The 27,294-nt window shown below is 45.5% G+C and overlaps 1 protein-coding gene across 16 annotated transcripts in view; it reads right to left on the reverse strand.

The window, feature by feature from the left end:
* The window catches only part of Adarb1 (adenosine deaminase RNA specific B1), a 127,170-nt gene that overhangs the window by 17,449 nt on the left and 82,427 nt on the right, over positions 1 to 27,294 (reverse strand). For 6 of the 16 annotated variants that reach the window (XM_020177208.2, XM_074072495.1, XM_074072485.1 and 3 more), the window contains 6 exons: positions 21,946 to 22,020; positions 17,733 to 18,667; positions 15,075 to 15,189; positions 12,263 to 12,431; positions 11,333 to 11,481; positions 10,053 to 10,221 (listed from right to left, as the gene is read on the reverse strand). In XM_020177208.2, the coding sequence (XP_020032797.2) occupies positions 10,053 to 10,221; positions 11,333 to 11,481; positions 12,263 to 12,431; positions 15,075 to 15,189; positions 17,733 to 18,667; positions 21,946 to 21,973 (1,565 nt within the window). In that variant the 5' untranslated portion in view covers positions 21,974 to 22,020. Of the gene's footprint in view, positions 1 to 10,052; positions 10,222 to 11,332; positions 11,482 to 12,262; positions 12,432 to 15,074; positions 15,190 to 17,732; positions 21,761 to 21,944; positions 22,021 to 27,294 lie in introns of all 16 variants that reach the window. The other 10 variants (XM_074072496.1, XM_074072494.1, XM_074072482.1 and 7 more) reach the window with 4 other exon arrangements.

Raw genomic sequence — 27,294 nt, forward strand, 5'->3', positions numbered from 1 at the left:
AGGTGGGGGCCACAGAGCTAAGGTTTATTACACCACTGCAGCACTATGTGCCTACCCTCCTCAACTTCACAAGCAGAGGGAGAAGCCGTAATCTGGGAGCGGCTACACCCTGAGTACCCACTGTGCACTAAACACATAGGGGATGGATGAGAGAAAACAGAGCCTGAGCTCAATAACAAAGCATTAAAAAGGCAAACAAATGAAGAACCATGAATTGAGGTCAGTCAACTTGAGGAAAGGAAAGGACAGGGTTCTGTGAAAAAGAAAAAGAGGGGCTACAAACTTAAAGGGGGTACTGACTTCAGGGGAGGCTCCTGGGGGTGACCCTGAAGCTGAGCCTTGAACCAGGAGGGCTGCAGGAGGAAGGAGCACTCCAGCCACGGGGCAGGGGAAGACAGGACTGGAAGCAGGTCAGGACCAACCACTGTGGTCAGGAGCTGCCATGAGGCAGATGCCATCTACAGAGGCTGTGGGAGACCTGGGGCGAGGGAATGGCAGGTCTCACTTAGTGCAGGCATCTAAGGACAGGGACTGATGTGTGCTGCATTTTAGAAAGTAATGTCAGGGTGCAGTGGGAGGCTTCAGGGGAGGGGAAGGGACATGAGGGAGAGTCCTAGCAGTGGTGCTGCTCAAGTCACCTCCATCAGTCAGCCCCTTGCTGACACTCTTAATCTCAGTGGTCCCTCCCCCCAGCTCCAGGAGAAATGGGATTACTGTGGGTTAGACTCACTGATCCATCCAGGTGTCACAGAGTATGTCTGCACACAGGGATCAATGACTATGTGCTTAGTGGAAGAATGCCTCAGTTCCTAGGGTGCATTCTTTCCACCCTCCAGAAAGGAAATTAAAGCAAGTTTTCACTATCTTAGAAAAAAGCACGAAATGACTCAGCTCTCAGGCCTCAGGGCCCCTTTCTTATGCAGATTAGAAGCCTTGGGTTTAGACCATTTTAGGAAGGACTCTTGTCTCCTGGGCACACTAATGCTGTGACCCCACAGAACCCGCATCTGTTATGAGCCATTAATTCTCAGCACTCCTTCCTGGGTCCCAGGAGCTTCCAGAGCTCTGCTAAGGCCCTGGGCAGAAAACAGCCAGGCACTGCAACCAATTCTGCTGACAGGCTCCTGCAGACCAGCCTTACAGAAAGCATCTGTGCAGCCTTCCCCGAACCACAGATGTGGTCAGACTCCATACAGCAAAGCACTCACTAAGAAAACCTTTGCACACTGAGGCCACAATGCCTCCTAGAGGTGCCTGCCAAGTGTCCACGCCCACCCTGTACATGTAGTGCCAGGAAGGATGTTCAGAGGTCACTGGAGGCCTGCTGTGCTGGGTCCAGGGCACCTGGGAAGGGCCTTTCCTCTTTTGTTTACCTTAGGCTATTTCTTTTAGGACAGGGTTCAGAGTGCAGTCTTGTGATCTGTCCCCTGGATCCAGTGCACTGCTTGATCTGGGCCCAAGAGACTAAGCACACAAAGGACAATGGCAAGCCACACATCATGGAGGAGCACCACACTGACCCAACCACAGCCACAAGGGCAGCCAGGCCCAGACCTGCAGCTTCCCTGGGTATCTCCACTCCTCCCTGCTTCCAACTAGAAGCCAATCATAGAAAGTCATGTGTGTCCCTCAAAACAACCCTGCAGGACCTCCCTTTGGGAGCCTACAGCATCCCCATGTCTCCCCCTCCATGAAGCTGCCTTCCCCCTGCCTGCCTCCCCTCTGAGCAAACAAGTGGCTAGTCCTCCTTTGGCTGGTCTTTATCCCTGTCATATCCCCATGCAGCCAGGAACACAGGCTGTAGTCGCCAGAACCCAGGCTCTTGGCCTCCTTATGCTCGAAACGTGAGTCTCTCCCTATCCTAGACGACCCTCTGGGGGCTGCCTTCACTGCTAGTCTGGCTGCAGTGGATGGACAGATGGACAGACACTCACTGTGCCACCCTCTCCATCCCCAGCCTACCAAAGCATTTCATCCCCTACCTGTGGGATGCCTTGGAGCCCTTCTGTGAGAGAAAGAGGTTGGCCCTGCCTACTCCACCCTGCTCTCCACAGCAGCCTTCTGGGGCAGGGCAATGGCAGGGCTACACCAACTGACATCCTTTTGGCCACTTATGCTATTCCTAGACCATGACTTCCTTGCCATCCAGCCGTTTTTTGTCCACTTATATTGTCTCTTCCAGGAACATGGTCCTGTTTCTGCTTGCTTATCTGTTTTTCCTTAAGACAGCAGATAGTAAGCACAGACCAAAAGATTTGGTGCATGAGTCCTGACTTGCATGAATGTGTGAGACCTCCCAATCAGAAGACCTAGAGCACCTGGGAGTATCCCTTCAAATCAACACCCGTGTGAGGCAGAGCCAGAGGCAGCAGCTGTGTGTGGAGGCTCTGGCCCTTTGTGGTTAAGAGTCAGAAATCTCCTTCCAATGAGTGGCTTTTTTCCCTCTTGTATGGATGGCATTGGTAACTAAGTTAGAAACCGTATTTTAGTCAAATTTGTTCATTTTTCTTCACAATTTGGCCTTGTCATGCTCTCTCTGAGAACCTGCCAGGGTAGGGACCATAACACTGCAAAAGGCTGCTCTTCATCCTTGGCCGCTGTGTTCTGGAGCGGGCTCCTGTGTGCTGTGTACAGTGGCTGGCATGTCTTGTCCCTGGACAGTCCTAGGCAGGACCACCCTCACCATTCCTCCTCTTCCCACAGTGTCAATAAGCTGGCTGCAGCCCATGTTCCTTCCCTTCTTCCCCAGTGCTGCAGAGCATGGCCACCCCTGGGAACCCTGAGCACGAAGTACCCTGCACCTGTGTTCCAGGTGAGTTGAGCAGAGCCGCCCTGCACCTGGGATTCTGACTAGACGCTTGGGCACCGTGGAGACCCTGAAGACAGAGATGCCTCCCAAATGGAGCAGTTCTCACAAGGCGGCTGCCAAGAGTCAGGACTGAGAGCAGCTAGGCCCACCATGGTTGGGCCAGCACTGCTCCCACTCTTCTCTCTGGGTCAGAGCAGCTCATGGTCACTGGTTCTTGATGGGCGTGGTGAGGTCACATCACTGAGAGGGTTTTAGATGCTAGGCACAGCTGCAGGCCACCTTCATCACACAGCCTACACAGTTTCCACATATCTGCTTTGTTAGATATCTACTTGCAGTCAGTCTGGACCAGTGATGGCAGGAATGGCTGGGTTATTCCTGACCGACCTCATTTTGACTCCTCCTCAACTCTGACTCTGTCACTGTCAGTAACCTGCTTTTCCACCACAGCCCTGCCTTCTCTGCCTGCATCCACAATCCATCAACTGGCTTACTTCAGAGTAGCCTTGAACCCTTGAATTTTAACTAAACTTCTAGAATAATACGAAGGCTAAATATTAGCACTAGGTGAGACTAATATTTAGGAAATTAGTAACCAGAAAAGGACCGGAAATTGTATTGGAAACATCTGGATCCCTCTTGTGCCAAAATGATGCTGATGACGACAAGGATGGCTCCCCTGGGCTCTGTATACTGTCTCACACAAGAGGCTTGGAAAAAGCAGTGAGAGGAGACCTCACTTGATGAGACCTGTATAACTCCAATTCAAAAATCAGAGTGGAACAGTTGCAAATTTAGGAAAATTACAGGCCTATTAACTTAGGCTAACTTATGAACATTAGGGTCAAAACCTTAAATGAAGTATTAGCCACATGTTATGGTTTGAGTGAGGTTTGTCCACCAAGGGTCCATGTGCTGGAAGCTTGGTCCCTGGTGTGGTGAGTGGGAGGTGATGGAATCTTCAAGAGGCAGGGCCTCTTGGGAAGTCACAGGGTGCTGCCCTTGGGAGGGATTAAGGTAGCTTTCATGGGACCCTTGGTTAATTCCTGTGGGCAGGCTGCTATTGTAAAAGCCTGAGTCTGACCCTGCCAACTCTATAGCCTCCTGACTGGCAATGAGCCCTCTTCCTCCCACATGAACTCTCACCACAGTGGTATTGTCTAGGAGGTCCTCGCCAGAGCCTTCAATGTGCATTTGGATTCTCAACCTCCCAAGCTAAATAAATCTCTTCTCTTTATAAAGTAACCTGTCTCAGCATTTCATCATGGTAATGAAACAGAGACTAATACAATATCCAAATTCAGCAATGTGTTAAAACAACAAGATGCCGTGTTTATGTAAAAAATGGCACAGTGATGGTCAACATCAGGAAATTCATTAATTCTTCACTATAGTATCAAGGACACAGGTAAAACATTTGATAAACTTGCCTATCACTATATGAAAATAAAAGGCTCCGAGGCAATGTGGAGAGAGGACTTTCTCAGCATGATGAAGGCTGCCCAGCAAACCCCTACAGCAAAACCATGCATGATGGGAGAAACCCCATCACTAACAAGGAGGGCTACTCTCACAGTTATTGTCACCGGAGGTCCTGGGCAGATGAACAGGAAAAAGAAATCAGTGGTAAAACAAAAGAAGGTCTACAGATATTGACATGGAACAACCAAGAAGAACTCAAACAAACAAACAAACAAACAAAAAACAGAGACAGAATAGGAAGGGAGTAACTTGCTGGACATGAGATTATCCTTTAAACTCAATGGTGTTTGAACTAAGACTTCAGCAAGATGGCAGACTAGAGGCTACAGGCCCTTCCCCACAGTAGACTGTTTACTGGATCAGAATACTGCTCTGAAAATTCTAGAGTCCAGCTGAGAACCTACAGCACCCAGACCACTGTAAAATCAAGAAGGGATCCCAATGCAAGCAATACATAGTGGCATTTGGCCTGCCTGTCTGTGCCCCCCCCCCCCAAGGCACGGTGGAACCACTGGAAGGCAACCCCTCACACCACAGCTCTTCCCCAGATAGATGCAAAAGAGCAAGTCATGGGCCAACATTCTGGCTTGTCTGAAGTCTGTCCAAAGGACTGGCTTCTGTCTGCCTGACTCAGAGAAATAATGGAGTAGGCATCGGAGTTTGAAAGCTGTGAAAATGGAGGCAAGTAGCAGATTATTGTCAAATTCTGCAGGCAGACCCCAGGGAATCAAGAGATCAGAAAAAGCCAGAGACCGGGAGAGGTGTTTCTTTTTATGAATCTCAATTCCAAACAAACAAACAAACAAATAAATAAGCAAGCAAAATTATAAGGTGCACAAAGAAACAGAAACAAAGAACACAAAATAAATTTCTAGAACCTGGTCCTAAAGAAAGGCAGATCTGTGAGTACCCTGACAAAGAATTTAAAATAACTGAAATAAAGATGATTAATGAGCTAAAAAAGAACACAAAACAGTATCAAAAGACTATGCATGAACAAAGTAAGGTTATCAACTAATGGAGAAAACTGCAAATGAACCAAACAGAGATTATAGAGCTGAAAAATACAGTAACTGAACTGAAAAATTCACTAGAGAGGGTCAACAGATGACTTGACCAGGCAGAGGGAAGACCAGTTAACTTGAAAACAGGTCATCTGAAATTGTTGTCTGAGAGGGGCATAAAGAAAAAAGAATGGAGAAAAGTGAAGAATGTGCAGGCTGTATGGGTACCAGTGAAGTAGTAGACTATACAGATTCAGGCTCCCAGAACTGAAATTAGGATAAACTCAGGGAAGATGATGGTGAGACACACTTCAATCAAACTGTCTAAAGTCAAGACAGAGAGAGACTCTTAAAGCAGCAAGTGAAAAGTCAGTGGTCACATAAGCAAGCTTACATAAGCTTATCAGTGGATTTCTCAGCAGACATCTTGCAAACTAGAGAGGAATGGAATGATGTATTTACAATGCTAAAAGAAAAAAGATGTCAACCAAGAATACCTTATCTGATCAACCGTCCTTCAAAAGAGTTTCCAAGCTAAAACACACGTGGGCAGAATTCAGTACCACCAGACCTTATAAAAAATGCTAAAGGGAGGCCTTCAGATTGAAACAACAGGACAAGAGACAGCAACATAAAGCTTTATGAAAACATAAGACTTTCCTGCAAAGGTAAACACAGGGAGAAATGCAGTAACCTGTGCTACTGTAATTCTTTCTGACTGACAGACTTTAAATAACATTGAAAACTATAGACCCATACAAGTAAGTATGCAATTTGTAAAGATGTAATTTGTGACATCAATAAAAGTGTGAGAGACTAAAGCTGTAAAGAAGCAGTTTTTATATAAAGATGAAGTGAAGTTGTTAATAGTTTAAAATAGAACACTGTAATTTTAAGATCTTTTATGTAATTACAATGGTAACAACAAAGGAAGAATCCGTAGAAAATACAGAGAAGGAAATGAGAATCTTGTCATTATAAAAAATCAAAGAATTATAAAGAAGGGCAGTAAGAATAAAGTAGGAAGAAAAGAGAAAGTAACAAAATGACATGACTAAGTCTTCTCTCCTGTAATTACTTTAAGTGTTATGGATTAAATGCCAATAAAAACACCTAGATTGGCTGAGTGGATTCAAAGAAACAACAAGATCTTGTATTGCCTGCAAGAGATTCACTTTAGATCTGTGGACACATACAGACTGAAAGTGAAGAGATGGTAAAAGATATTTCATGTAAAAGGCAACAAAATGAGAGCAGGAATAATGCAATTTTCAGACAAAACAGACTAAATCAGAAACTTTTATGAGAGACAAGGACAGACACTATATAAAGATAAAAGGGTCACTTCACCAAGAAGATACAGCAATTACAAATATTTGTGAAATACTGAAACATAACAAAGGTAGGAAATTTCAATAATCTATTTCCAATAATGGATAGAACAAGCTGACAAAAGGTTAAAATAGAAAACAGAGGCTTGACCAATACCACAAACCAAGGGACTACATACACGGACTCTCTACCCAAGAACAGCAGAATGCAATTCTTCCTAAGTACATCAAGAACATTCTCCAGGGCAGACTACATAAAGGCCACAAACAAGTTTTCATAAATCTAAGGAAAAATGAAATCATACAAGTACCTTTTCCTTTCACTCTAGAGTAAAACTATAAATCAATACCAAAAGGCAAACTAAAATTCATGGATGTGTGAAAATCAAACAACATGGTCTTAGGCCGTCAATGAATCAAACAGTAACAAGGGAAATTAGAAAATGCCTTTAGCTGCACGAAGGTGAAAGCATGACACACCAAAACTATGGGGCGAGGCAAAAGCAGTGCTGAGAGGAAAGTATATAGCTGTAAATGCATACATTAAACCCAAAAAGATCTCAAATCAATACCCTAACCTAACAACTTAAGGAACTAGAAAAATAATAAACTAACACCAAATCCAGCAGAAATAAACAAAAGCAGAGCTAACAAAACAGAGCAGAAAAATAACAACAAAAAACATCACTGAAGAAAGAGTTGTTTTTTTTTTAAAGATCAACAAAATTGCCAAATCCTAAACTAGATTAACTAAAAAAATATAGAGAAGACTAAAATAACTAAAATCAGAAATGCAACAGGGAGTGTTACAACTGATGCTGCAGAAATAGTGAGAGTTATAAAGAGAATAATATTACTGTATGTCAATGAATTAGATAACCTAAAGAAACTGACAGCCAGGCGCCAGTGGCTCACGCATGTAATCCCAACTACTCAGGAGGCAGAGATCAGGAGAATCTCAGTTTGAAGCCAGCCTTGGCAAATGGTTTGTGAGACCCTGTCTTGAAAAAACCCAACACAAAAAAAGGGCTGGTAGAGTGGCTCAAGTGGCAGAGTGCCTTCCTAGGAAAACAGAGGTCCTGAGTTCAAACCCCAGTGGCATCGAAAAAAAGAAACTGATAAATTCCTAGAAACATACAACCTACCAAGACTGACTCATAAAGAAACTGAAAATCTAAACAGACCATTTTCCAATAAAGAAAAGCTGAGGGTCAGATGGCTTCCCTGAAGAATTCCACCAAACATTTAAGAAATAACTAACACCAATCCTCCTAAAACTCTTCTCAAAAATTGAAGACATTTCCAAACTTTTCCTAAGAGGTCAGCATTGCTCTGATATCAAAGCCAGATAAAGACATTGCCAGAAAAGAAAAGTACTGTCTAAAATCTCTGATGATCATGAATACAAAAATCCTCAACAAAATTCTGGTCATTTAAACAGACCAGAACAAACAGAGCAACAGAACAGACAGCTCATAGCTGAACCCTTGGGGATATGGTAAAATGATCTTCAGCAGGGTGACAAGACCGCTTGGTGGGGAAAGGACCTGGAGGAGAAGGAGTCCTCTCAAAGGCTTAAGGATTACAGCAGTACCAACCATGAAAGGAACTCTGCAAGCCAGGAGATAGAAAGATGAATGAATGGGCAAAGGATGAGACAGGCAATTCAGAGAAGGTGAAAGATGAAGAGGTGACACCTAGTTGAAGAAATGCTCAACACTCCCAGGGATAAAGGGAATGCAAATTAAAACCGCAAGACACCCACTTACAAAATGAGGGGGAGACTAACTCAGTGTGCGCTGGCATAAGTGTCCTCTGGTGTGACTGTGCATCTGACCTCTCTGTGAAGCTATGTGGGGAAATACTGAGTCTGCATTACCAGGAACTCCAGCAGAGGTCTGTAGTGAGCATTGCTGAAGGACAAGGGACAGGTAGAAGTGAGGTAGAGGAAACCCAAGGGTCCACTGTGAAGGAAGCAGCTCAGGATTAGGTCAAATATTTGCAAAAGCCAGAAGTAATGACCTATGGCAATGAACACAACTGTAGAGCTGAGTAAAAATACGAGAGAAAGAATGGAATCTATAGAATAATACCACTTTTACAATTAGCAACTTATACATAAGTATAAAGGCGTATACACTGACACAAACAACACTGCTGAGTATATTCCCAAGACTGCACATACACAGCTCCATGAAAGCACATGGAAGGTAGACTGGAAGAACACATAATAAGTAAGTATGTCACAGTGGGCACAAGTCGAACATCTCTAAAAAGTTCCAGATTTCAGAGTACTTGGATTTTCAGATTACAGATGCTCAACTGGTAAAGTATATGCAAATATCCCCAAATTAAAAAATCTCCCAAGCGTTTTGGATGAGGGATAGCCATCCTGTAATTGTGCTAAGGGGAAAAGGCCCAAAGCATGTGATTAGTCCAGCTCCACGTAATTGGGGTTCCCCAACAAGACCCATTAGAGAAAATCAACATGAGAGGCTTGTGTGTGTGTGTGTGTGTGTGTGCATGTGTGTGCGCGTGGTCTTCTTATGAGTCCTAATAAGGACTGAGTTCCATGCTACTGTGTGTGGTGCACCTCCCTCAAGCCTTGTCACGACATTGACACTGCCTGAATGACATGAAGGAAAGACAGTTCCAGCTCGTGCTCGATGGGTGGTCCAGAACACCCCACCGTGGAACCACAGTACAGTTCTAAAGAGTCCTATGCACATAAAGTTACTTTTGCAGGCTTCCCATCTGCTCATAACATTAGCTGAGATACAAAAACAAAGAGCTCTTGGAACTGATGCCAGCATCTGAGGAAACGGGGTTTTTAAAAATATGACCTGGATACAGGCTCCCAGGAGAAGGTCACTTCCCAAGCGTGTGGTAACTAGAGCAGCACATTCATGTCCTGGCCTAACCCACCAGGCACGGTGTGGCTGGGGAGCGCTATGTGCTGACAACACGAGACCTGGCATGGTTTTGCGTTGTCTAATAGGTAAAGATCAATCACCCCCCACGTTAACTGATGGGCAAGGTGAACACTGAGGCCACTGTCACTGCGGATACGGAAACCCTTTGTGTTTTTCTTTGGGAGCAAAGAGTTCAAAATGTCATAGCCTGTAGCACACTCAACACATCAGCCTAACCCGAAGTCAGAGTATGAAAAGACATGATAAAAGCCAAGATGCTTGTTATGAAACAGGTGGGGTGGGACGGCTGGCGCTTCCTGTGCCAAGGCCCCGCTCTGTCCTCTCCAGGTGGCATCTGAAGCACCCATGCAGAGGCTCAGATCTTTAGAAAAGTCTCAGAACACCTGAACAGGAAACGGGGTCAAAATCCAAACAGCCTTGAAAAAGGGAAGCCGAAAGCAGGCTGGAGGGATTCACGTGTGCAGCGAGGTGGCTGGCGGCCTCAGGACCTTACCGGGCTATCTTGTCACTGCAGGACATGGTGAGCAGCCTTTCCCCCTGCAGCACCCCATCCCACGTCTGGATGCTGGCGTTTGAGCGCACAGGAATTGTTCCCTCGCCAGACTCTATTTTTGTCCGTAGCTGACCCCTTGCTTTACGATTTGGATGTCTATCTGCTGGCTCTAAGAGAAAGAGAGGGTAAAAAATGCACAGGTAGTAAACATTCTGTTTAATTTATTAGAAAGCACATCGAACAATACCCTATAATTTAAAAATGTATTTATGTATATGCGTGCCTATTTACGCTACTTATACAAAATATACATACAAGTTTATAAAACTGAGCAGAAAGGGCTTTAATACAAACCAAATTCATGGAATTGGTCTCCTTTAAGGTTGAGAAAAAGGCAGTTTACATTTTGACTGAAATGATTTCTTCCTATCGTTAACAATGAGTGGAAATGAGTAGGATAAAATGCTAAAATGCGCTAATTCTGGGTGATGAATACTTGGGTGATTTGTTATATTTCAACCATCATATTTTTTCAAAAATAAATCTCAAGAGATGCAGAAATAAATTCATGGGAAGTGTGCAAAGACACCCACGGTTATCCCTGGGCCACACGACTATGAGCAATTTTAATGCTCTTTCTCACACTTTAAAAATAGTTAGAAATTTTCCACACACTGTCTACTGCTTTTATAATTCAGGAAAATAATATAATCAGACGATATTATATTATTTATCTGTAATATCATCTGTAATATTATTACATTACAGATGGAACTGTGCGGTGTCCTTTGGGGTAAATGATGCTTCAGCTTGGGAGAAGGGACACGGGAGGGACAACACTACTGTGAAACAAAAGCGTTGACCCAGTGTATGAAGGATGGAATAAGCATGATGACAGCAGTGGCCCCACCATACACCAGTGTCCACCTGGCTCTGAAAGAGTGACCTCATGCCTCTATGGGGGACCACAGTCATCTGATCCACAGGTAAATTAAACACAGTACAATTTTCATCTCATACCTGCACTCTATTCTCATTTGATTAATCAAAATCAGCACTTTCTTTTAGAATCACAACTTTCATTTAAGAATCTACTGATTAAACTATTAAATGGAAGAAAGAACCCATGCTTTTACAGAGACTCCAATCAGATCCATCTGCAGGGCTGAAAATTTAAAGACATAAATAAAAGAGGATATTGATGTGGGTGTATCCACTCGTCTGCTGCTGCACAATGACACATTTGCCTGAGGAAGCTGTGTTGGACTCTGGCCTCATACCCTCCAGCACTGGCTCGTGGGGAGAGAAGATTCTGGCATCTCCGCAGGGCGAGGTGCTGATGTACAGATGGAACTGTACGGTGTCCTTCAGCCGAAAGCCGCCCCGCTCCGACTTCTGAAAGATGGACCTTTTCTGATCTTCTTTGCTACTGCAAGGGAAAAGTTGCAAAGGTGACATTGAAAGCTGTAAGGTCAGCATTTGGTGCACTGTACAGTGACTTTCAGAGGTCAGTATTTTCAGTAGGGAAGGGGTGAGCTTGAACTGGAGCCTTTGTTAGACATGTTTAAGCTAATTAATAGCTCAGGTCCACTCAGTGACAGACATGTCAGCAACTGTAAGTGACTGCTCCTTCTAAGCCATGACTTCAGAGTAGAAAGTATTCCTGTCAAAAAAAGCAGTCAGGGGTTGGCAGAGTGGCTCGAGTGGTTAAGAGCACCTGCCTTTCAAGCATGAGGCCCTGGGTTCAAATTCCAGTGCCACAAAAAAGGGAACGTTTTGGCTCAAGAAAAGCAGTCAGGTACAAGATTAGCTCTGACCAGGAACAGTGACTAGAATGAAAATGACCATCTTCACCAGGCAGTTTAGGGGTCCTAAAGTCTTAAACATCTTCACCAGGCAGTTTAGGGGTCCTAAAGTCTTAAACAAGGACTTGAAATTTATGGCCATGCTGTACTTCTACTTGTGTTTCTGAATGTAGGGAGGCATGTGTGTTTTTTAATTTACTCCGCTCTATTTCTTAACTGGGATCACCGGAAAGTGGAATTCAGCGAGCATCATGAGAGAACAGGACCTAGCCTCAGTAGCACCGACAGTTATTATTTTGAGACTTTCTCAGTCAGTGCTTTACAGAAACAAGAAGAGTCTGCAATGTTTTTGATAGAATATGTTTTTAAACATAGCTTCCTTTACTTGTTTACTCCTAAACTTACTTTAGGTAAAGCTCGAGTTGAGCATAAAGAAACCTGAGCAGGGACCTTCGGGAGATTATTTCTGCATGACAGTCATTTAACGCGAGGCCACGGTCACTCATGTATTCACCGTTGATACACTTTGTCCCTGTGGACACACTTATCACCTTGGCGTCTTTGACATCCGTGCCTGAAAGACAGGAGGGTGACGTCAGTGGCTTACAGACACTGGCCTGTCTGACACACACTTTCGGCAAATGGACCACTCAGGGCTGAGCAGAACTCACGCTTGTCTTCACACACCTTCTACCATTGGCTCCTACCTGGCCGTCACTCACCTGCAAGGCCTCACTTCGCACCATTTCCAGGACGCTACCTTCCTCACCCTGCTGTGCAGGTTCAGACTTCAGACCCTGCCCGTGGAGCGCGATGTCCTCTCTTAAACACTCACCCCGGAACAGGGTAATGGAGCACTGCCTGCAGGTACTGACTGGCCTGCAATCAGCCTCTGAAGTCAAGTATTAAAGTACTAAAGAGAGACCAGGTGCAGTGGCTCACGCCCAAAATCATAGTTACTTGGGATCGGAAGATTGTGGCACGAGGCCAGCAGTGCAAAAAGTTAGGAAGACCCCCCCCATCCCAGCAAAAAAAAACAGGGTGTGATGGGGCATAGCTGTCATCCCAGCTATGTGTGGGAGGCATTGGGAGGCACTGGTAAGAGGATCTCAGTCCGAGGCCAGACCCCGGCAAAAATACAAGACCTTACCAGAAAAATAACTGAAGCAAAAAGGGTTGGGAACACAGCTCAAGACATAGAACACCTCCCTAGCAAGCTTGAAGCCCTGAGTTCAAGCCCCAGTACCACCAAAAAACAGAAACAACAACCCAAAACTGAAAACAAACAAAAAACAATAAAGAGGTTGGAAAGATTGGCTTAAAGACACCCAGAGAACCAAGGAGGAAAACAGAGTCAACTCCCCACATTTTCACTGATAATCTGTCACATTTAAGCACACTGGAGTGACATCATAAGCAGTGTGACCTGCCAGGGAGGGGTCATCCTGGTGTCAACCTTGTGAGACAGCCCACTGACCCAGACATGAGTGGGTTGGGGTGTAACTCAGTGGTGAGCGCTTGCCTAGACTGGTGAGGCCCTGGCTTCCACCCTTGGCGTTGAGGCCCACACTCACTATAGTAGATGAGCAGGCCACATCACAGGCCGTGCACCTTAGTAAATTACACAGTGCTGCTTCCCTTGCATAGATAAGGAAACTGCAGCACACAGCGGTGATGACCTGCTCGGGGCCATCTGGCCAGTCAGGAGCTGAGACTTGAGCCAGGCTCTGAGGCACAACCCTTCCCAATGCCTCATGGTGCTAGTGTCAGATGCACATTTTGGCTTTGAGCAAATGGTAACATGAAGATGCAAAATACTCCCAAGAGGAGACTAGCCTTGTGTATCATTACTGTCACAAAATATCTGAAAGACCTTAAGAGAGGATTTGTTTAGTACATAGTTCCAAGACGAGCAGAGCAGTTCACGTAATGGTGGAAAGAGAGAGAGAGAGAGAGAATACGCCTGGGCTGTGGGATTTCTCCTTTTCCCCTTTATTCCATTTGTGCCCCAGCCTGAGGGATGTTGCTGCCACATTCAGGGTGGGTCTTCCCTCTTAGTCAATCCTCTCTGGAAAGGCCTTACGGGTACACCCAGAGGTGTGCTCTCCTAATCTTCTGGGTGCATTTCAGTCCAATCAAGTCGACAAATCAAGATTAACCATCCCAAGCCTCTTCTGTGGTGGCTGAATAATTGGAAGAAGGACCCAACTGGTCCTCAGTCTTCTTGGAAGGACACAGAGCTTCACCAGAGAGACACTTCGCCAGGGGTTGAGGGGCTTGGCTCCAGGCAGCAAGAAGATGATGGCAAAGGAATAAGTGGAGGAGAGGTTGGCAAGAAGCACCAGCACTCAAAAGCAGTCATGGTTTCTGAGTATCACATTAAGGACTTCAGGCTCATATCCTTTTACACAGCCTGACAGAGGTAAGCCACCGTGGGAGGAAGGGACAACACAGTCACCTGTGTGGAGAACTAGGGCTTATCCCTGGCTGGCTGGTGTCAGCTCCCACCCCTTACCTCTCTGTCCTGCTGCCTGCATTCACCATCCAGGCTGGGTCAAGTGATGCTGATAGTACACAGCTGCACCTGATGGGGTTGTGCCCTGCTCCAGAAGGTCAGGCACTGAGTATCCTCATCCCACCATTATAAAGAAGGAGTCTAGGGATTCCTTTTGCTACTGGGAACTTCCAGACAAATTTAACAGGCTGTTGTCATCCTAAACTGTGATCTTTCTCATAATCTCTCCTCCCACTGGAGCTCCCTCCCTCTCTGTGGAAGACATACAGATCTGCCAGTAACAATACTAACTGATAAAGCAGACAGGCCCAAGATTTAAAGAGCCAAGAGTGAATAAGGTGATGCTTCCAGGCCACCCACATAATGGCAATGGAGGAGCGGAACGTACCACAGAATGCTTTCTCCAAAGGAAGCCGACTCAGGTTAAAAAGTTGAATATCTAGGGGGAAAAAGGCTGTTTTTTTTTTTTTTTTTTGAGGAGGGGGTTGGTGCTAGGGATTAAACCCAGCTTCCTATCTGCTAAGCACATGGTCTGCCACTGATCTACACCCCAGCCCCAAAGGGAAAAATGGCTACACCTGCGTATGACAAATGCTGTGAAGACAAAAGGAATAGAAGGCAATTTCCGGCTGTCACAGGGCCCTTCAGACTGACAGCAGTGAACCTCAGCAGGCAGATTAAACATGGTGCAGACACGCTTACCTGTGGTCATGACGACTCCAGCAAGCACTTTTCTGCGTGCATGAGGGGAGGAGAAGTTGTCTGTCAGGTCACCAAACTTACCCAGGACCAGACGTGAAACAGCATCTGCTAACACCTGGGTGAGGAGCAGAGAGCAAGGTGAGGGCTAGTCTCTCTCAATGTCAGTGCGTGCTGGTGCCTCACACTGGGACATCTACAGACTGCTTCTCCAGAAAACACGCAGGTAAACCCAACACATTAAGTCAGAGGAAACAAAAATTGCCACTGCACAAAAGGGCAGGCCCATCTTCAAGTGTTCAGAGGGTTAGTTCCCTATAGAGGACAGAAGCCCTCAGACCTGAGCCTGACACCCATGTTGATATGCACTGGGAGATGCAGGCATCTGAGGTATACAGGCCGTTCACATTCCTATAAAGTTACTACAGTGTGCTTCATGAAGCACACTCCCTCTGAATTTGGGGGAGGCATAGTAGAAAGGTAGCTCCTAAAAGCCAAGACTAGACCACACACTCTAGGCAGCACCACTCACCTGCAGGGAACTCAGAAAAGCCAGAAGTGCTCCTTACAGCTAGGCTCTAGGACAATGCTCAGCCACGCTAGTTGGTAAAACACACTATGGCAGACAGCCACAGCCATCACATGGTCAATGCCACCTAATTTGATGCCTCCCATGCCCTTGAGTACCAGGAAGGCAGAGCATGCTTACATTAGGGATGCCTGACCCAGGTCCTTTGAGGGTCACTCCAGGAAAAAGGTTTGCTTCCACTCTAGAACATGCATTTTGAAGCTTCCAGTTAAAAGACTGGAAGGAATGGAGCTCAGCAATGCAGCCACAAGGACTGGTCCTCGGAAGGACACCCCAGGTCCTCTGAGGAACAGATGACCCACCTGAGCTTCCCTGGGGCTCTGGAAGGGGCAATCATGGCAGGGCCACTAAGCAGTGACAGAAGACTCAGCTCCACTGCCCTCGTGCCTGGTGGCTCTGGACTACAGAGATCAAGACATAGGTGCTCAGTGCCTCAGAAACAGGAGGAAAACAGCACCAGGAGGCTCTGAGGGGTCCTGTCACCCACACCCCTCCCCAAGGCTAGATCCCAACAGATGCCTCCTGACTTTCAGGCCAGGAGCTCAGTCCTTTCTACATGAAGTTGCTGCGGCAGAGCTATGCCAGGGAAGCCGGTCTGAGAATCCACACACCCTCATGAGGACTTCTGTCTGCCACCCTCTATGGTCCCAAATGACACTGCAGAGCCCCATGCATCTGGGCTCCACAACTGCTTGAAGTGGCTTCCATGGTCTGGCCACACTCTGTCAACATTAGGGGAGGACAAGTCACATCAGATGGTATGTTGAACTCAGGCTGAAATATTTTAGCAAATAGTAAGCCTGGAAATAAAAAGCCACTTGGGATCTAGTGCCACTGATCCATGAAATTACAATTGGACTAATGGAGGAATAGTAGCAAGGGGTTAATAGGGAAGCAAATACTTGGATCATAAAAAAGTCAGTAAAATACTTTGAATATATTCCTTTACAATGATGTTGTATTTGGTTGCTGTAGGCAAAACAGAACAACTTTCCTTCTTTTAAAACTGAGAACTATGGTCACCTCTGACTCCAGCTGTGGGAGGCAACTCTAGCACAGGGTCCACGGGATCTAGGAGCATGCAGGCCTCCTCTTTACCACATTTGAGTCCTTCATTTATTCTGTCAAATGTAGTATGTTTTACCTCCACATTGAAGACCATTTTGACAAAAAGAAAGCCAAAAGAATAATTTTAACAAGAGGCCAGCAGAATTTGAGGTTTCCCAGGAGAAAAGCAAACCTAGTCAGCACTCTGGAACTGGGTGAGGATGGCACCCTCCCCCCTTTACTCTTCCTCTTCACAGACTCAACTGAAGTCACCCTGAGAACCCCCTTTCTTCACCTGATGTTACTGGGTGGGGGACAAACTTTAAACTGACTGCTCAAATCCAGCTAGAGGTGGGAAAAGTCCCCAAGAATGCCACAGAGGATATGTGTGACGAAGAGACTCCCAGCAGCTGGCAGACCACAGAGCACTCATGGAAGAGACCTGGCTCCCACCCCTGCAAAGGCTTCCTACTGTTCTGGGCGGTTTCTCTGCAAGCCGGCTCCGGCTCCTCGTCTTAGGAATGCAGTCACCAGCAGCCAGTCACTCAGGAACTGACTCATCCTGATCCCAGCTTGGGTTTCCAGCTTAGACTGGCCAGCAGCCCCATCTTGTGTGTCAGATTCCTCTATGCAGTGACTCGGGGAAAACACCGCTAACTGGGGACAAAGTTCCAGTGTTTGGTCTCCCCTGCCCTATTCCTGATAAACGCTTGCTATGGGGTGAGGGTCCCTGTGAGAGTAGGGAGAGAACTGTAAGTGAAACCCTGCCTTGGTGGATGGGGTCTTCAAGTGACCATGTCCTGCACTGTTACAGTCCCAGTGTGCAGTGGGAAGCAGGTTTCTCAGTGACCACCTGACCATGGAAATCAAGGGAAGGCTTCCCTGAAGCTGGACTGACCAGTAAGTGTTCCTGCAGAGGTCTCTGTGACATAAGGAGAGTCAAGAGCACTCATGAACAGCAAAGGGTGTTTAAAAGGATTACCAAGAGGCAAGGTCCATGCTTTAAAGCACACAGCTCTCCTCACCTGTGGCAAGTGCAACTGGAGACCTTCGCTGAGGACAGGCTGTCGAGACGGTGTTTGGTCCAAGTGCAAATTGAAGATAGTGGCCAGGGCAGACTGTGCAGCACGGGCCTTGGCCAGCTTCTTGTTCCTCCCTGAGCCTTCAAAGAACTGACCATCCACCACCACGGACATGACGAAGCTCTTGGCATGGCTCTCCCCACTCTCAGAGAGGAAGTCGTATTTCAGCCCTGGGCGCAGCTCATTCAAGATCATCACGGGGTTCTTCCCGCTTGGGGGTGGGAATGGCGGAGGGATGGGCAGGGGAGGCTGGACAAGGCTGGCAGGCACCGGGGAGGCTGACAGGCTGAGGTCCCCGCTGGAGCTGAAGGAGTCGTCCCCATTGGAGCCCACATAGAAGGGTGGCTCTGACTTGTCTGGAGTCTCAAAGCCATTGAAGAGTGTGTCAGGGAAGTCAGCCTGGTCAGATGTGAAGTCCGTGTTCACGGACAGGGTCCTTCCCATGGCCAGGTGGGCCTCAGAGGCATTGGGAAACTGAACGAAAGACCTCAAGGCTTTCTCAGCAGCATGAAGTTTTGCCTTTTTCTTTGTGGGACCAGACCCCTCAAAGACCTGCCCGTTCACTTCCACAGACATGACAAACAGAGGTGCATGCACAGGCCCCGTCTGGGACAGCAGCATGTACTGTAGGCCAGGCTTGATCTCATTCAGCTGCATCAGGGCGTTCTTGGGCAGAACGGGCCCCGGCGTTTTCCTCCGTTTCTTCAGGCGGTACTTGGAGTGTCCATTGCTGCCCTCCTCCAGGGGCCGCTTCCTGCTGGTGCCACCGCCACCCCCGTTGGAGAGCTGAGCGCCCTCGCCAGGCCCAGGTGCGCCGCCGTCCTTGGGGGGCATGTTGTCCAGATTGCGGTTTTCCTTAACATCAGTGCTGCTGGAACCTGTGGTGCCCAGAAAGAGTAACTTACAACGCCTTCGTTGCAGGATCTTGTAAATGCAAAATTTATAGATTCCTTTATCTCTTTGCAACTGGGTAAGTGATGTGTGCGTTTATACTGCCTTACTCGATGCAAGCCTGGGGAGCTATGGGCCTCAGCTGAAATAAGCAATCTGCCTACCTCTTTTAGTTAGTTCACCATTGCTTCTGTGTTGAGGTAAAATTTTAATTTTTTTTTCTACTGAGAATATTCTGAATCATCTTTACTGAAGCTTATCAAATGTTGGATGATAAATTAATCCAGAAAGACCGCTCGCTAAAAAGTCTAATGAACTTAACACATCAGTATTCGGACAGCTGTGTTTTCTCTTAGCACATTTCTTTTTTCCAAGGTCATTTGTCTCCACAGTGTCTGTGGTTTAAACTGCAGCATCTCTTTCTTAAAAGAGGAAGCATGATTTAAAATGCATCCATGAGTTAGTTCTTCAGGTTTAAAATATCCAATCAAAATGTGGACTATTTGATTCAGTTTCTGAATCGGTCATATAAAACTGCTCATGTAACAGGTAACATATTATGAGTTCTTAGAAATAATTTTTGGAGGATTATGACTTGATTTCTGGTATTCATTTAAAAGTTTTCATTACATTTGAGGACGATTTACCTCAGAATCCTAATATATTTCATGATACATTAGAACAGAATATAAAATTGAAGCTTCAAGCAGGCTACAACTTCCTAACTTTACAAATATATCTGGCAATTTTGATTTTTTAAAAAACAATTAATTGATGGTTTTCCCAAATAATTTTCATAAAGGTATTTTATTTTTAAAGTTAATAAAGGTAACTTTAGAATTCTAAAAGTACATGGCAAAATAAACATGATTTTGATTTTAAAGGGTAAATACAAGCTGGGCATGGTGGTATACACCTGTAAGCCCAGCACTCTGGAGGCTGACGGAGAAGGATTGCAAGTAGAGGATGGCCTGGTCCACATGGCCTAAAAAGAAGGAGAAATAAGAGCATGTTCACCCTTCCCTTTATGTTTAGAGCTTTTGGTATCATTAAGTTTCACAGGCCCATCCTATAAGGCTTAGGGCTTTACAGTATTATGAATTTAAAGGCCTTCTACCAATAGCTCCCAGAATCCACAATAAACCTTAACTAACCAAAATATTCTTAAAACTGTAAGCATATGCCCCAATATGGTGGCTTTAAGGTCTATTTCTACTGTGTAAAGTATGAGCAGATTCTCCTTACACTAAGCCAACTGAAAACTGAAAATGTTCACCAGTGCAGCTCCTGGGGAGGGTTGATGTGACAGAAGCCCTGGCCCCTGGCTGCCAGTCTTCGGATTTAAGAGTTGTGGATGTCCAGGACCTGTCACTCAGCTGAGACAGCAAAAATGGCCCTCAATAAGCACAGCCCATGGGAAACTGGTAATGTATCATGGGAAACTGCATGGACACCTACTCCCTGGAACATTCCCGACACACACACCACTTTCTCCCAGCCAACAAAGCTGATGGAATGGGCACTAAATTTTCATTTATAACATCCTCCAGCAAAAGGCCGGTAGGTTACTCCTTTCGGTACTCCAGGAATAAAAGGTTAGAAAGGTAGAGCAGAGATGGAAGGGAGAGATTAGTAAAGGGAGTGAGAACATCATATACTAGAAAATGCTCACAGTTCAACTTCATCACTAACAGAATTATCAACACGGAAAATCACATCCTCATTAATGGACGCTAACATGCATTTAACCAAACATCTATAACCTCCCCAACAGCCAAATGCTCTCCTTTCAGACATAACAATAATCAGAACTAGACTGACAAATTGTCCTGAGCTTATAAGAAAACATGCTTTCCGTAACAATTCACACCAACTCTCAATTCTTATTCACTTCAGAAGCATTAAGGTACTGTTCACATTGTTTATTAAAATGCTACTAAGTAAAGAAAAATGAAAGATTCAAATTGGAGACAGAGGACCCCCTGCCCCCAGCTCTTCCAAAACAGATGGTTTCTTGCTGCAGATCATGCTGCTGCCTTTCAGAAATGCAAAATGAGTCACGATAAAACTTTCTGCTGCTTTCAAAATGATAGAGAATATAGGCCTGGGTTTTCTAAGTTTTGTACCAGACCCAGCAGCTCATCTTTCCAGGAAAATTATTCTGGAGGGCTCTTCCTCATGGTTAAGTTGCCAGGGCTCAGTGTGGGAATGGCTGTGGCCATGGCTGGCAGTTCACATTCCCAGCAGGCACTCAGGGCACACCAACACACACCCCTCAGGGGATCAGTGAGCCAGCACAGTAAGGCTGATCTTGGAAGCAGGAAACATGTGCAGCACATCCCACCCCAGAGTCCTCGTTGCACCACGACACACCCAGGGCAAAGGTGCAGTGCAGACACACCTCATAGGGTGCCAGGTTATGGCTGTCAGGTAAGTCATGGAAAATGCCCGAGCTGGGTTCTAATGGTCAGAACCACCACCAGTAAGATAGGATAGGCACGCACAGCTGCGTCTTCTTCCTGGAGCAAATACCGCACGAAAGCTAGAAAAGCGATGTCTTCAATGTCACTTCCCCACTGTGCGCTTTCCACCATCTGTGGACGCACGTGGACCTCATTTCTAAATGCGCTCTAGAATGAGGGTGAAGCAGAAGTAGAAGCATGTTCACGGACTCTTCATGGAGAAAGCACTGAAGGAAGGATAGTCTGTACCTCCATCCCCTGCAGCACCAGAGAGGACCCAGCGTCAGTTTTGGTCCACAGCAGCCCAAGTCTCATTCCAGTCTTCGGAGGCTGAACGCCATGTGAGCCCCTTCCCTCCAAACGCAGGAGCAACCACTGTATTTGAAGGGAGCCATGTGTGTACCATTATCCCAAATGACACGCATCTGATATCTGATTCAACGTCAAGGTCTTCTTCAATTTGCCTGGTGACATTCAGGGTTTTATTACAAGCACCTCGCTGTGACACGACTTCTCATGAAACCATGCAGACTTATGAGATATGCACCTAGAGGCATATTTCTGGAATAAAAATGCGGCCCATGACGATAACGAGGAATGAAAAATCTAGACAGGTGGCTGTAGGGAAAATGTCCACAGTAAATATTGATACCTATTATAGAGAACACTCACAAAATAAAACACGCCACTGCCACCAGCCCACAATGCAGGGAACATCAAATTGGCCTCTAAGTGAGTTTATAAATGCTAACAATTTCATGGGAGCTTAGCTACGTGAGCTATGTGATAGGCCTAGGTCTTACTCATGTTCTCTTCGTCTTCTAGATCCATGGCAGAGAGCTTCCGAGGGCTTCTTGACGGACGGAGACTGCCTCTGTCTGAAAGACAGCAAGAGGACCATGCTTCAGAGCGCAGCACGGGTGAACTGAGATGCAACTGTTCTGTGGAACAATCACTACACCATTGCAAATTAAAGGCCAAACAGGAGCCGTGGGGCTGGCATTTAAGACAAGACCTTCAGGCTCTTTTATCTCCTTCCAGCAAGTTCTGGGGTAACGGAAGACCCCCAACTTGGACTCCTGCGTGGTGGAGGGATGGTGGAATGTAGGCAAAGGTCACAGCACAGGGGGTCTAGGGCAGTGCCAGGGGTAGGGTGGCTTGAAGCCCACCAACCACATCATGACAGCTGACCACAGAACACAACAGGACTCAAATCTATTTGCCCTCTGGTCTTTGCCCTGAGTAGGCTTGTGGACTGGATTATAAAAGGAAGCCATGTAACAAGAACCAGCACCTTTCAGCATTTCATTTCACATTCTGTGCCTCCCAGGAGCATCCACAGGCAAGACTAAAATGCACACAGTAGTTAAAACCTAATGCAGTGCCTTAGCCACACACAACCTATCGTTTTGTTGGTAGAAGAAACCACAGGAAATCTCTAAAGGACAATGACCTTAATTACCTAATTATTAACAAATTTAGGGATTTTTCTCTTCTTAAACATTTCTGATATACTTTGCAAAACTATACTAATAGAGAGTCTATAGTAAAGAATCCCATCAAATTACAGTTGAGGAAAAAGATTTGCAGATTTTGAAGCCAATACTGCTTTATAAACAAAATTCATGTTATAAATATCAAGAAGGTCATTTCATTGCTTTTAGGAAAATGGTGATTACATATGCCGGAACATGTATCTCTCGTATACTGTACATGTAAAATATATGTAGTTTTCATGACAAGCATTTGGTAGTAACTAACTATATTTCTGGCAAATGTGGTGTTAAGCAGTTTCTACGTAGAATCATTTATAAAAGAATGTTTTCTAGATACTTTTAAAAGCATTATTATTTTATATTCAGTAATTACCTCATGATGTATTTTTAAAAGTCTATTGTTATGTGTCTACCGGTTCTTGGGTACCACAAGAACCCAGAGTAAATAGATCCTACAACTGAGAAATTCCAACATGAATACTGCCTGGACACTGATTATAAGAAACTTTTAAAAATCATTTCTGGTGTGGAAATAGTAGTTACTTGGTAGCAATATATACAGAAGTATTTTCAGGTGAAATGGCAATGTCTGGGGTTTACTTCAAAATGCTTCAGTGTGATGGGGGAAAGAACAGATACGACTATGGGTGGACCATGGCTGGTAACTGTCACTGCTGGTGATGGGCATGGGGTGTACTGTGCAGTCTGTGTATTTCACATCCCTGCATTGGTATGTGTCAATATTGCCACTGTGGAAAGTTTTAGCAGGAAGTGACTGACTGGAGGTCCTGAGTAGAAGGGCAGGCACTTCAGCGAGATGGGGTGCTCCCCAGCCTCAGCTACAGGGGTCAGCTCAGAAGAATGGGGATGAGGTCAATCATTCATCCAAGACACAACAGAAACTTGGGAGAACAGAAAGCAAAAGGATGCAGAGGGTACTCAGGCACTGCTGAGATGCCCAGACTACGAACTTGGGGAGCAAGAAACCTGTCTGACCGACTGTCTCTGCTCTCCTTTCTAAAAACAGGCTTTGGAACACAGAGGAGATGTGTTTTCCCCTTCTCTTCCTGTTGAAAACAACTGAGAGCCTTGAAAGTCAGAATAAAATAAGCACAAGATGATAGGAAGGAGGAGAGGGGAGGGCAGACCTGCCAGGATGTACCTGAGATGCTCCTGGCCTCATTATCCCGACTTGTACCTGAAGAAGCTGGGAACCCCAATACTGTAGGCACCAACCAAAACAGAGGCAGCAGCAAAAAAACAAGCCCAACAAAAGCAGCTCTCTCTGGCAAGATGAAAAAGTTCTGGACAAGGATCCTCTACATCAGAAAAACCCCACAGAAGAGCCTGCACCCCACACTGGGCTCTAAGAAAAGTCACAGAGAACCCTGTTGGGTCAGAGTCACACCAATCAAGTGTGGAGCCTCAATGTCACTTCTACCAGGCTGTGACAATTCCATGCCTTCCCGTGCCAGACAACATGTCACCAAGTGCTGTCAATGCAGGCTCTGGAAGGGGTAGTGAGAGGCCTTCTTAGCAGGTACGTACCTTGGAGGTCCAACGGGGAGCTAGACTTGCCCTCACCTACAGTAACCCCTTCCCTTCACAGAAAAGAGTAGGGGAAAGCCAGCTTCAACAGGCTTGGGTAAGAGTCTGAGTCTCATAATGTTAATAGATTCCATTAAGAATCACCTATCATACAGAGAACCAGGAAGATCTCAAACAGGGAAGAGACAGTCAATAGATGTCCACACAGGGACAACAGAGATGCAGAATGATCTGGAGGTGATATTAATGAGGCCTTCACTAACTAGAAGAGTGGGCAGGAGGCAAATCTATTCATCTCAGCACTCCGAGTAGCTACAGCCAGCAAGATGGGTGATATGGGCAAGGGGGAGATGGGCAGAGCACACAGAACAGTGCAGAGCATGGAACAGACCCTGCAGATATGCTCAGTCCACTGCATGAAGACGTGAGGGCAACCAGATATGGGAAAGCTCTTCAACAGAAGGCGTGGGAGCGAAGAGATTCAGAGGCTAAAACAGAACCTTAGCCCAGCCCCATACTGAATCCCAAATCACCTCCAAATGAATCAAGGGCTTAGATGCAAAACACAAAACTATGAAAGTCGCAGAAAAATCTTAGGAGAGAATCAGGACCCTAGGGCTGGGCAAAGATTCTTAGACTTTCCAACACACACACACAATCCAGGAAAGGGGAAATCAGCAAACTGGATAGCATGAAAAATAAAACCTGCTCTGCAAAAGACCCTGTAAAAATGACACGGAGTGGGGGAGCTATAATGAGAACCACATATCCAACAAGCTGAATATGCAAGAAGCTCAAAAGTCAACAATAAAAAAAACCATCCAATTAGAAAATGGGCAAAAACCAGAGACGTTACACCATAAGGCATATACAGATGGAAACAAGCACATAAAAAAATGCTCAACATCTCTGGCCACAAGGGAAAGGCAACCTAAGACCACGAGACACTGCTGCAAAGTGATGAGAGCAGTTTGAGTGAAAGCCAGTGGGAACCCACATGTGGCGAGGAGGGAGGACCGGGTCTCATGCCTGCTGCTGGGGTGTAAAGGCACAGAATTTCAGGAATGGAAGGCGATGAGAATACAAAGCAGTCTGGCAGCTTCTCAGAAACTAAACCTACAACAGCCATGGACCAGCAGGTGTGCCATGGGGCATTTACTGGAGAAATGAAGACTTGGGTCCTCACAGGCACTATTTCTCATGCTCCAAGGGAGTCTACACTGTCTCAAAATAAAGTTTAATTTGGAAAGAGGAAGAAGGCATGCAATGAGGCTAATTCTTATATACAATTAACCACAGAGGGGTTTGTTTGGGAAGGCTGGCTTCTCGCAGCTGTCTGGGACCAGGAAGGACAAATATTATGATGACGAGTCCTGAGGTACAGGAGTGCCCCACTCTGACAGGGATCACCTGGTGCAGAAGCTTGCCTCGGAAAAGGACATGAAAATGTCTCACAGTGGAAAATGTGCGTGGTGGCAGGTGGGTGCTGTGTGGTAAGAATGGCAGCTGGGAACCTCTTGCAGAGCAGAGGCCAGAGCTTTCAGTGTGTAAAGGCCAGTCCTGGCACCAAGGGTTACACAACAAAGCAAAGGAGCCAGCACAGGCACTTTGTGGCATTTCCCACAGCCTTCTCTTACGGCCTGAACTGCACACGAGAATTAAAGCTTCATCAAAAATCCCATGTCAAGAAAATTCCAGAAATGCCAATTAAAGCAAAGCTCTATTTGATAGCAATAGTCAAAATAACTTCCTCATTTTTTAAGATGCCTCCTAGGGCAGGAAGAGGTGAACTAAGGGGTGGGAACAGCGAGGGTGCAAAGATACTTTAGACTCATCATCAGAAGAGCTGAGACCTGTGGTCAGCATGGTTCACAGGGCACGGCCACAATTCTGACCTGCTTCTTTAATGGGACTACACAAGTTAATTCTAATGCTAGTATGGAAAAAGAAAAGTTTCAAATAACTGTGAGACTGTGAGCTAAAGGAATAATTAGGTGGGGTAAACGCTCTAGCCTGGACACAAAAGAACCCAGCACCTGAAAGGACGCACTGTGCCTCCCGGGCCTACAGAAGATCTAGTGGTGGGAAGAAAAGTCAGGATTACAGCAGAGAACTGTCAGAAGCAGTGTTTGGTAAAAGTGGTGTGTTCACTCAGGGACACTCAGATGTGCTTAGTGACCACGACTGGATACTGAGTGACCACATGGAGAAGGTCAAGCAAGATCCATGGCTGCTCACGTGCACTGCCTTTACCACTCTCCACCTGTTATCTTTTAATTTCAAATAACATGATTAAATTAGCAATGATTACTTTTTAAACCAGGGGGGATAAATGGTTTTTGTTTTATTAGACTTTATACCTTTTTGTAAATACTTATGTGGCAAAACAAGCACAAAAACAACGTAGGTAAATATGACGTCTCTAGCAACCTCTGAGGCATTTCTCCTGTCTTTCCCTTGTGAAGGTGAGGCCTCCTTTCTCCCCTCCCTCCCCATAATGAAGGAGGTGTGGAATAAAATAGAAAGAAACATGGCTTACTTACATTAAAGTTGCATCAGAACTTGAACATTCTCTATTATGCTGGTGAAAACTATTGTGGAGTGCACCAAACATTTACAGATTAAAAATGTTTAAGACAAGAGATAAACATGACTAATTCACTAATAATTATTAGTGAATTTAATCCTTTTTTCCTGAAGAAAGGATGGTCTTGAGAAAAGTTGTACATGTTCTTTATGGTTGTTATGGGGTTTGTTTCAAATAAACCACAAATTTAAAAACAGAAATTTTAAAGTGATTTTTTGTATTGATTCTTTAAAGCAATGACCTGAAATAGGGATAATTTTGCAGCCATGGCAAAAAAAAATTGAACAATGAGTTGATTATTTAAAATAGCTTCTGATGTATAAACTTCTCACACTGTCTAACAGAAAGCAATCTGAAACTCAACAGGTCAACCAAGTGTGTCAAAAAATGCATGCCACCTCATGGTTTGTACATTGCTTTCAGTATGATCCAAACAAAATAATCTCACTAAGGGTTTCAGAAATGTTCAGTCGATACTATTTTACAGTGAGCTGCTTCCCTCTCTAGGAAATCACCATCTG

The sequence above is a fragment of the Castor canadensis genome, chromosome 5 (assembly GCF_047511655.1).
Source record: "Castor canadensis chromosome 5, mCasCan1.hap1v2, whole genome shotgun sequence".
Lineage (NCBI taxonomy): Eukaryota > Metazoa > Chordata > Mammalia > Rodentia > Castoridae > Castor > Castor canadensis.